Genomic DNA, 11,177 nt, shown 5'->3' with positions numbered 1-11,177 from the left:
GGCTTAGTTTCAAGCCCATATGGGTTTTGGTTACATAACGTTTAACCCGTAATGGCGTAAATTAAGAACATTTGGATTTTTTCCATCCATCAGTCGGTATAGTTTTAGACCGTTTTTGTTATTGGTAATCTCAGATTTAAACCGCAAATGGTTTAAATTACGAACGTTTCAGGTTTTTATCAATACTTCAGTGGTTTAGGTTTAGTCCCTTAATGATTTTGGTGGCCAAATATTTAAACCGTTAATGGTTTAATTTAAGAACATATTTGGTGTATTTCTGGATCATTAAGGATCTTGTATTTGTTCCTAAATTAGTTTGACTAATATATTTTCTAAACTTATCTTAAAACACTTCATCCAAAATAATTAAGCCTTTTCATTGAAATAACGAATTTTGTAGTAATTGAAATCAACATTTATTTTTGACATGCTTTGATAAGTCTTTTGACCTGCGCTGGACACTTTGTAAAGGTAAACTCTAAGTAGCACAATTCAATAAAACAATGAGTTCGGCGGGGTATTGTATGTTAAAAATCCAGTAACTGGCAATGAGCGTTGTTATTGCAATTTGAAATGAAGAAGTCTCAGCAACTTTGATTCTATCGATGTACAACTCATAATTTGAGTCAGATAAAATTTTGTTTCCCGAGTAAATAAGAACAGGCACTTTTGGATACCTGCTTGTGTCACCCTTAGGGAAAAAAATTTTCATGGTTTTCTTTAAACCGGACTGCAACTAGCAGGATTGAATGATATCTTTTCAAACCTAACAAATGATAAAATATAATTAAAACATTTTTTATTACTTTATCTTGGCATTATTATTATTGTTATTATGAAATAATTTTCAAAATATTTAAAACAGAATATTACTTTGCATGGTCTCAGCGTTCTCTTCCTTTTTTAATTCAGCTAAGATTTCTGCTTTCAAATTGGTCCCTTCTTTCTTTGCCATGACCCAAATTTTTTCAGAGTATTTTATAAGCGTTTCATCCAGTTTTTCAATAATTGAAACTTTTGTGACCCGCTTGAATTCCATTGAAATCTTTACGAGAAAAATATTAGTATACTATAGCATTGATTTTACAAATGTTTAATTTAATACTTGTCGAGCGTCCGCAAGCGCCGGGTATGTCTGCAAAACCATATCCACAGCTTCAGATTTCAAATCTTGCCTCCGATGAGAAAACGTTTTATCCATTTTGGTATCTATAACTACCCAGTCAATTTCATTTTTTTTTTCATTTCATTGACCATCACTAATTTGTGAGCTTTAATGCTGTCCTCATCCTCGAAACTTTCCATATCATCAACCTACAAAGGCAATTAATTAGTTTAAAACTATTGACTAATAATTTATACTGGGAATAAAGAGATTATTTTTATTGATTTCTTATCATATAGGAAGAAATCAAACTCCTATGATTGTTTTATTTTGACAGTTAAAATGAACTCGATAAAAATATCTCTTCAGGACAGACAGTGCTTGATTATAAACATATATAACTACCTCAACTCTTTCGATAGATACTATGGTGTCGATTTCTGAAGGTGTTGCGTTCTTATGCTGAATGTTTTTATAGGACTGCTTTCCATATTTTTTTCTGTTATCATCCACTATCTTAAAATTTGTTAAATTTTGAACGCAACGACTGGTACCACATTTCCTGTTAAGTAATTTCAAAAAAATTAGTATCCCTTTAAAACTATGCAATTTGAAGAATTTATTGAAAAAACATAGGCGGAAGAAATATCTCCAAAGCTTTACTGTAATCCGACTCATACCCCAGTGTCGAGGTGCGTTTCCCAATGCATTAAGTGAAGAAAATAAGACCAGCCCCATGCTCCGAATCAGTCGGGATCTATGACATGCGCTAAACTTCGGGGACTAAGACGCGCGCTATATATCTATTCCGTCTTAAATTTTTAATAAATTCCTGGTAATATATATATATTTTTGTTCCATTATTTCGTCGAGCTAGGGTCACGAGGGACCATACAGCTCCAATAATATATACATAGTTATATAAAATTTGTGTCTGAGGGTTATATATTTATATAAATCAAGATATTGCATAAACTGATGTTTACAGCTCAGAGCGAATTAGAAATATGGCTGTATTGGTATCTTGAATAACTTGTGAAATATAATGTAGGTAGGTTATGTAAAAACAGCACTTTTTAATTCTATCCATGGCCTCTAACAATACACAATTTGCGCTAAAAATCGGGGAGGAAAGGGGGGAAATATGCGCATGCGCCAAACCGTGTTTGTATCATTCTCCGTTTTCGGCCCGCATTTTTGGCGTTCACAGCAGCTATTTTCTATGGAGAGCTAGGATGCATTTAAGTACTTCATTTTAAACTCGAAATATTGTTAGTTAAAATGGTTTGCTGTAGTTTTGTTGGTTGTAGGAGCAAATTCGGAACCCGAAATATTAAATTCCATCGTATCCCTATAAAGAGAACTCGTCTTTGTGCAAGAATAGTTAATCGAAAAGATTGGAAACCGTTGCCAAGTTCGCGGGTGTGTAGTCGGCATTTTGTGTCTGGTTATCCAGGCTGGGAGCCAAGTGATCCGGATTGGATTCCATCACTCAATATACCTTCAAATAGGAAAATATCTAATGCAAAACTTAATGAAGCTAAGCGTAGGGCGATCCGGTATCAGGAAAGAAGTAAAAAAGGGTAAGTTTTGAAAATTTCGTTAAATTTTTTAATCGCTTAAGCCTTAGTCATGTTCAGAAAGTGATCCGGATTGGATTCCATCACTCAATATACCTTCAAATAGGAAAATATCTAATGCAAAACTTAATGAAGCTAAGCGTAGGGCGATCCGGTATCAGGAAAGAAGTAAAAAAGGGTAAGTTTTGAAAATTTCGTTAAATTTTTTAATCGCTTAAGCCTTAGTCATGTTCAGAAATAATATAAGGGGTTACATTTTTCTAGGAAGAAAACTATAACTGTTTTAAAGAGAAACTAGTACATCAACAACATCTGAACCTCTCCCTGCAGTTTCACGATTATTGTAGCAAAGATATAAGCTTGGAAGAAACAATCCATGTAACTGATAACTCAATAGAATTTGTGAGACAGGACACGATAGAAGATATGGATTCTGGCATGAACATACAGGATGAAATATTGTCGCCATTCTCCGTCACAAGTCTCGAAGAAACATTGGAGGTCTCTTGTACCGCAACTTTACAGATGGACATTCACGATACAGAGGACATTCAAACAGATTCAGCTTCGGTGTTGCATCAACAAAGAGTTTATTGTTCTAGAGGATCTCAGACCGATTACATTGATCTTGAAATTGAAAACAGAACTCTACGGGAAGAAAATAAGGAACTAATGCGGAAATTACAGAAGAAGGCATGGGGAGTTGATAAAATTAGAGACAATGATGAAATGACGAAATTTTACACTGGGTTACCAAGTTTCAACATTTTCATGTGGCTTTTTACGTAAGTTGTTAAAAATAAGACGTTGAAAAGAGCTTATAAATCAATTTCCTTATTTTTCAAAGGTTTCTAAAGCCAAAAGCTGAAAGAATGACGTATTGGGGTGCGAAGGAAAAAACCAAAACTTCTAGTAAGAGGACTCGTAAACTTGCCCTGCAGGATGAATTTCTCGCAGTTATGATGAGACTTAAAGTCGGACTATTTCACCAAGACATTGCTGATCGGTTTGAAATTTCCAGCGCAACGTATTCTCGGATATTTTGTACGTGGATAAAGCTAATGAAGTTGGAACTAAAAGAACTATTTCCCTTCCCTACAAGAGCTTTGGTCGATAAATATATGCCGCAATGTTTTTTAAAATATCCACAAACCCGAATTATAATATATTGCACAGAAATATTCATAGAACGTCCAAAATCATTAGAAACTCAAAACATGACCTTCTCTAATTATAAAAGTCACAATACTTTTAAATTTTAAGTTGGTATAACCCCTGGAGGTGTGGTATCATTCGTATCTGATGGTTGGGGTGGCCGAGTATCGGATAAAGTAATAACGAGAGATTCTGGTCTCATATTATTGTTGGATGAAGGTGATAATGTTATGGCGGACAAAGGATTTTTAATTGAAGACTTGCTTAAAGAAAAGAAATGTGGTTTAAATTTGCCACCATTTCTTAAAGATCGGCCACAATTTACAGAAAAAGAAATTATTGAAACCAGGAGAATAGCTGAACTCAGAATCCATGTAGAAAGGGCTATAGCTAGAACTAAAAAATTTCATATTTTTGATGGTAATATGCCAATCACTTTAGCTAAATTAAGCAGTGATATATTTGCTGTATGTTGTTATTTGCAAACATTTATGAACCTTTAGTTTAATTTTTTCTAAATGACTTTTATTTCAGGAACTTTCATTTTAGTAATTTTTAGGAACTTGAGTTACAACCTATAAATCAAATTCATTTATCAGAAAAGGTGTTATGTATTTTGTAAAAAACCGTAATATTTTTGGTAAAAGCTCATTCTCCCAAAACGGTTGGTCAAATAAAATTCTTTCTTTGAAAATACCATCCTCTGATGACTCGTTATAAACAACAAAATCAGCCCATTTTAATTTCTTCACTGCCATTTCACCTTGGACCTGCGCGTAATAAGGAGATTTTCTACTTAATGTAATTTTTCCATTTTTCTTTTGAAGGCAGAATGAGGGAAAGGAATCCACTACACTGTATATTTTCATTTTTGTTATATCTGTTCCCTTTATAGAGCAGGGACATGCTATCTCCAATATTCCCTTTGTATCTTCAGTTGCGTCTGTGATTATGCCATCACCACTTGCCCCAATGAATGCATATTCTGCCATGAGTGACAAACCACTCTTTGCCACAGTAACGTTGAATTTTTTTTTCATAAGTTTCCCTCGCGATGGGTTCCAATTTTTGCCCACGTACCATTGCAGGAGGTAATCTGGCATAACTAAATGAAAATAAAAAACTAATTATTTTCATTTCCAGCTATTATTGTGAAATATTTACCTATCTAGTTTTGAAGGATTTAAAATTGCATCTACAAGAGAAGAGGGAAACGTTTTTTCTCGGCAACTCAATATTCGTCCAAATAGAGAACTGGTTATTCTTCCTCGTCTTAGTTCTTTCCAAAGATTGCTCGTTGATTGTTCTTTAGTTTTATTTTCAATGAACTCGACTATTTCTTGAGTGACCACTTGATGGCTAACAAAATCATTACGCAAATTTTCTTCCATATCACGGTATATCATAGCTTAAATAAAGATGATTCATTTGGATTTGAGAACTTAATTTTCAACGGTTCAATATTATCTTACCTGGCGTATAAATTAACTGTTGTAGATCGTGATGGATTTCTAATTCTTCGTCTAGTTGAACTGTAGTTTCTAATTCTAAGTTCACGTTTGAAGGAGTTTCTTCTATGGAGCTTTCTAAATCCCTAAAGTGCAATGTTCCTGTTTTCGGATGAATTTTCGAAAGGTCTAAAATAGCTTGTTTTAAGCGCTCTGGATCACTAACTCTATCCTCTGGCAGCCTCGGGTCAAACTTAGAATAAATGATAGTATCTGTTTGTTGCTTTTTTTCCACATATAATCGGGGCCTGTTGAAACTTATTTCTGTTAATGGTTTGCAGACCATTTTTCTAGTTTTCGGAGCATTCCAAGCACAAGGTCGTGACGTGCATGACACCTTAAATTCGTCGCTTTTCAACTTCGTATAATTTTCCACATATAAGAGCAAGGCTCCAACATGACTGCATGCCCCAGATTTTCTATAAAAGGTTAATATTGTTATTAAGGTAAGAGGGTTAAGTACTTTTTAGTCAATTAACGTACCCGATTGTGCATTCACAAGCTCCTCCACAAATATTTCGATCTAGGCTGTCTAGTACCACAACAACTCGGTAGCTCTCGGCCTTCATAGATGGATAACATCTGGACTTTATATATAAGAATTGGCTATAAACCTTTTACAATAAAAAAGAAAGCTATTATTAGCATGAATTAAATTACTGGGCCACACAATAATTTAATAAACTCACAAGACTAGTTTCTAGCCCTCCAACAATATCTTGGGCTTCAAGATGCGCGACTGCTTTCTCAAAACCTTTGAAATGCTTATTTGAGGTATTGTCTATCACAGACTTTCTTTGAATGAGATAATCGTAAACTTCTACGCTTGTAATTATTGGAATTGTAGATGGAGTAGGATCCTTATTCCAATTTGATATAGAGTCAGGTTGCGCATGCCCACTTTTCAAAACTAGAACATTTAACAAACCTTGAAAATACTTACGTACCCCTGTGCCTAAGTAGAGTTCTGGTTTCTTCTTTTTTTCTGGCTTTGATATGGGTGTCGAAGCTTTTCTTTTACATAAGCATTCTGCATTATTGCACTTAGAACATAATTCTTGAAAATAATTGAAAGTAGTATCCATTTTTTGCAAAATTGCTCCATCACTATCTGTATCTGGAACTTGTACTGGAAGTTCTAAACTATATGACCGAGGCTTATCTCCAACGCCGTCTGCCACTGCCAGAGCTCTGAGAGCGTTTTCACCATTTTCGCTTATTTTTTTCTTTAATTCGTTGATGTATTCCGCCTTATTCGATTTGCTTTTGAATTTTATTCCCAAATTCGTGCATAAAACTCTTAACTTCTTTATGTTTAACTTCACCAAATCCTTTTCAACATCCATGACTTTTTAACGCAAACGTGGTTTAACGCTATGGCACATGGAGCAAGAAAGGGAGCGCATGATACAAAAACATGACTGCGCATGCGCCAAAAATAAACGCAAAATGAGTATAGAGTAGTGTCGGTTGAGAGGGGAGTAGACTGTGTATCTCTCCCTCTAGGCACGCTTTTTTAAGAGGGGATACTGTACGCGCCTGGTTAGGGGGGATGACACTGAGCTAAGAGATAGAAGGGTATGAAGTTTGCATACTTAGAGCTGACATTACTCTATTCACCATAACTTTATAATATATGTTCCCATATAATATAACTGCAGTCTTACTGAGAGCTACTTCGACAATGTTGGGATCAGGTCTTATAAACTTACGGTGTAACCTTCATAAAAACGTAAATATACGTACATATCCTTCTCCGGGTAGGGTTTTTAAGTGAGGGTATTTCATTATCAATTTCTCTGCAACGATTTTGTGATGTGGATACCTAAAACGGATATTATTTTTAGATGTGTAGAGTTTTTTCAGTGATTTAGTTCCAAAAACGTGTTTATAATTTCTCTTTGCTGAGTCTTAGATTGCCCCCTTGGTCGGCAAAAAGCCTGCCAGCTTCAGTCAGCCTCTGTGTTAAAAACCGAGGAGTAAAAACGCCGCTAGTTCCAAATGTTGCCGCCAGATGCATACTAGCGGCAACATTTGAAACTCCACGTTTTTTTAACGTAGAGGCTGACTGTAGTTGGCATTCCTTCTCCCGACCAAGGAGGAAATCGCAGTCGGCCATGCTGAAGCAGCCTCACAAATAGGTCTGACAACACTGGGGATATGACACACCCCCTTATGCATAAATGAAATACTTACAACCCATATCTCTTGATTAAATCGCTGAACAAAATCTTTAGAAGTTCTTTGTTCACAGTTATTTTTTCGCGAGAACTAAGGTCCTTGTATTTTTCCTCAGAAATGAAAATATCTGGCAAATCCGGAAGAGTGTATGTTAAAGCAAACGTGGTTCTAGAACAACTTCCGATGCCTTCTTTAAGATTATCCGCTACCCTAAAATTATTAAAAATTCAATATATGACCACCCACTGCCTAAGGTAGGCTGTGACGTTTCGCCTAGGCCCTGACCTCTCAACTGAAATGGCTATATAATGGAGGAAACAAGGAGAGTCGACTAGACCGTTTTCGTGTAAGCGCCGGGACACTGCCATTTTGGCACCAAAATACTAACACTAGCGGCCTCTGGTTCTTCTCATACGGAAAAAAACATGATGGCAGCGCCCAGGGTTTATGCTCTTCTTTTCAATAACTAAGCCTTGGACTTGAACAACGTAGCATACTACTATAATTTAGCAGACGCTTTTTTCCGTACGGTTGCCAGGGGGAGCTTTCATCGACCCTCTAAAATCAGTTACCTTAGCGATGTTATAGAGTCGACTATCCTTGCTTTTATCCATGGCTATAATTATCTCTCCCGTTAATAAGATACTTACCAGGCAATTAACTCTGGTTCCTTTAGAATTTCGTCATTATTTATCTGTTTTCAGTTTTAAGATTAATCCAAAAAATAATCTTTTTGAATCGCCGGAAGTTAGGCTTATCTCGGTATTCATGGAGGTGCAGTAAAGGGAAAAAGTTATCAGTCGTCTGCTATAATGTTTAAAACTCCATTCATTACTTTTGTAGCAGACGACTGATGATTTTTTCCCGTTACTCCCCTCCATGAATCCTGACATAAGCCTAACTTCCGGCGATAGGGAATAAGGTGGATTGCGAAACATACTATTTCTTCATGTGTTGTACAGGGTTCATCTGCGTCTGGGTTATTTTCACCACAGTTTACCCTTTTTTCTCCTGGAAATTTGGGGCTTTCATTCTGTCGTTTTTTCTGTATTTAATCATAGTTGATCAATATTCTTATATTATTTTAAATAAAAACTAGGGAGCATAACACCAAAAATAAGGGAATAATTCTAGACTTTATTTTCAATAGGTCTTAAAAAAAACTTTAAAAATTTCTAATGGTTAAGCCAGTAAGATTGCTGGGAAAAGACAACACGCATCTGATTGGTTCCTACAAGCGCGTTCGGCGAGTTTAAGCTCCCACCAAGGAGGATAGGGGAGGAGGGGAATAGTTGAGGGTTTTCGAGACCGAGCCGTACCCCCTACCCGTGTAGGAAGGGCAGCGAAAATGGGGGGGGGGGAAATCGGCGGAAAAATGGCGGATGATAGTTTGACTTAGGGACGATTCGCCTTTTTCCGCCGATTTTTAGCCCATTTTAGGCTGTAGGGGGTAGGGTTCGGTCTCGAAAACCCCCAAATATTCCACTCCTCCAGTGTAAATACGGACGATAAATTAAAACGCCAGAGATAAGGAAATATTATTAAGGTAGTTAACAAACTGAACTCAACCTAACTGACTTCCCCGTTTCATACCCCCGTTGAACGAAACTTGAACGACCATCTTGTTTTATTTATTTTATGGTATATTTAAAAAGGGGGGGGGTTGGGGTTTTTGGATCTCTCACTAAACCAATATTCCCCCCCACAAGGCCCAGAACCATTGATATATATGTATAGAGTAGTGGCAGTAGAGAGGGAAATAAACAGTATATCCCTCTCTCTGGAAATTGAGCGAAGTGATAGAAGGGTATGACGTTGACTACGTCGAACTGCCATTAGTCTAATGAATTTCTTTACCTTTAAAACAACTTTCACTTTCGTCTTGTTTTTCAATATACTATTTTGTTCGAGATCCACAGGCTCGTCAAACTCCTCATCATAAACCTAGTAATTAGTGCGTCATTTTAAAAAAAATTGGAAGACCTTAATAAAGGGAGTATGAAATGCCCAAACAAGTTGATTTTATTTTATTTTTTTTTTATTTTATTTAACTTAATGATGCCCTCTCAATAGTACATTTTTGATTTTTTATAATAATAATTACATCATCCTTGTTGCCACATGAACACAAGTGCTCGTGCGTGGCTAGGATCCATTTGGTATTATTGTGATCAAAAATTTAAATTCGGGGGAGAGCTTTACAATTTAACCTTATAGTAAACTATACATTAGGTTATTAGATTAGTATATTAGAATTCCATTCTCTCGTATAAGTTATCAATACCGAAGTTAATTAGCCATGTTATAATAGATGTTTTAAATTTTTTCTACGAGTCACAGAGTTTTAAATCAATATTTAACATATTAAATAGTTTTGGACCTAAATAAATAATATTTTTTTGAGATATATCCTTGTTTAGTAGTACATTCGTAAGGTTCCCTACTTTTACAAATCTTGTGTTATAAATATTAGTTGGTTTCAGTTGTTCTCAAGTTTTAAAAGTATATAGCAATATTGATTTGGCATATAACTGCCGAACAGTAAATACCCTGAATTCGTTATGAAGGTTGGAGCGGGACTCGAATCTATTACGTTTTAAACAGATCCGTAGAATTTTTCTTTGAAGGATCTCCAGAGGTTCAATTAAAGTGGCATGAGTACAGCCCCAACCAATTATTGCGTAAGAGATAGCCGACTGCACCAAGGCAAAATACACCGTTCTCAGCCAATTTATTGACAAAAAGCATCTTAGTTCGTAAAATTTATATAAGCAAGAGCGTAGTTTCTGATGAAGGATTTGTGTGTGTTCAGACTATTTGAGATGTTGATCGATTGTAATACCCAAATATCTTATAGAATTAACATTACCAAGAGTATGACAGCTTGCATTACATTTGGGCAGATGAGCACAACCATGTATATATAGTTTGTCATTGACATCTATCAGTTTACCGGCTGAGAAACAAATGTATTTCGTCTTGTTTACATTGAGTGTTAAAAGGATATCATTTAATAAACTTTGGAATTGAGCTATACCCTCTTGAGTTTTTTGGAATACTTCGGTCCATGAGTTACCTGCGAATAGTAAAGTCGTGTCGTCGGCAAAGGCTGTAAGTTTTCCTTGTATATTATAATCGCATAAGTCATTCATATAAATTAGAAATAGTACTGGGCCGATAATAGTTCCCTGGGGGATTCCATATTTTAAAGGTTGAGAATTACTATACGTGTTAGCTACCTTAACCACGGACTCTCTATGAGCGAGGTAACTCTTGAACCATTTTAGAGGTATTCCTCTGATTCCTGCATTATTTATTTTTGTTATTAATTTCTCGTGTGAAACGGTATCAAAAGCTTTCTTTAGATCTAGAAAAATTCCGATAGTTTTGAGATTTTTGTCTATAGAGTTGTAAAGGAAGTTGGTGCTTAAGTTTTTCCTAAACCCGAATTGATTGTTAGAGAAATAGTTTGTGCTATCTAAGAAATCTACAAGTGGTTTTTTAATCAAAGATTCAAATATTTTAGAGATGTTGCTGAACAATGAGATAGGTCTGTAGTTTCCTATATCACTTTTACTCCCAGATTTTTAAATTGGGATAATAATAGCTTTTTTAAAGATGGCAGGGAAAATACCCATCGTGAGACTT

At 35.6% G+C, this 11,177-nt stretch overlaps 2 protein-coding genes across 2 annotated transcripts; both read right to left on the bottom strand.

Moving 5' to 3' along the window:
- Window positions 1-1,622: 1,622 nt before the first annotated feature.
- LOC149667054 (uncharacterized) lies at window positions 1,623-8,008 on the bottom strand. Its single transcript, XM_089841465.1, has 4 exons — window positions 7,815-8,008; window positions 7,545-7,739; window positions 7,095-7,173; window positions 1,623-1,667 (listed from the first exon to the last, which is right to left on the bottom strand). The coding sequence occupies exons 1-4, from the start codon at window positions 7,895-7,897 to the stop codon at window positions 1,623-1,625; spliced, it is 402 nt and encodes a 133-aa protein (XP_089697591.1). The 5' UTR covers window positions 7,898-8,008.
- Window positions 4,798-6,694, bottom strand: LOC149667055 (uncharacterized). Its single transcript, XM_089841466.1, has 5 exons — window positions 6,038-6,694; window positions 5,832-5,962; window positions 5,313-5,767; window positions 5,005-5,248; window positions 4,798-4,945 (listed from the first exon to the last, which is right to left on the bottom strand). The coding sequence occupies exons 1-5, from the start codon at window positions 6,692-6,694 to the stop codon at window positions 4,798-4,800; spliced, it is 1,635 nt and encodes a 544-aa protein (XP_089697592.1).
- Window positions 8,009-11,177: the final 3,169 nt, after the last annotated feature.

The sequence above is a fragment of the Phalangium opilio genome, unplaced genomic scaffold (assembly GCF_054372755.1).
Source record: "Phalangium opilio isolate 3A_F unplaced genomic scaffold, DU_Popi_V2 ptg000060l_1, whole genome shotgun sequence".
Lineage (NCBI taxonomy): Eukaryota > Metazoa > Arthropoda > Arachnida > Opiliones > Phalangiidae > Phalangium > Phalangium opilio.
This window is presented reverse-complemented; position numbering and strand designations above follow the sequence as displayed.

Bases quoted from the DNA above. Each gene is read 5' to 3' on its own strand.
- LOC149667055 (XM_089841466.1), bottom strand. From the start codon at position 6,694: ATGGATGTTGAAAAGGATTTGGTGAAGTTAAACATAAAGAAGTTAAGA. The intron at 5,249-5,312 runs GTAAGATAATAT...TCTTTATTTAAG, and splicing joins ACAGTTAATTTATACGCCAG to CTATGATATACCGTGATATG. The intron at 4,946-5,004 runs GTAAATATTTCA...ATTTTCATTTAG, and splicing joins AATCCTTCAAAACTAGATAG to TTATGCCAGATTACCTCCTG.
- LOC149667054 (XM_089841465.1), bottom strand. From the start codon at position 7,897: ATGGCAGTGTCCCGGCGCTTACACGAAAACGGTCTAGTCGACTCTCCT. The intron at 7,740-7,814 runs GTCAGGGCCTAG...TAATAATTTTAG, and splicing joins ATAGCCATTTCAGTTGAGAG to GGTAGCGGATAATCTTAAAG. The intron at 1,668-7,094 runs GTACGTATATTT...ATTACTTAACAG, and splicing joins CCCTACCCGGAGAAGGATAT to GAAATGTGGTACCAGTCGTT.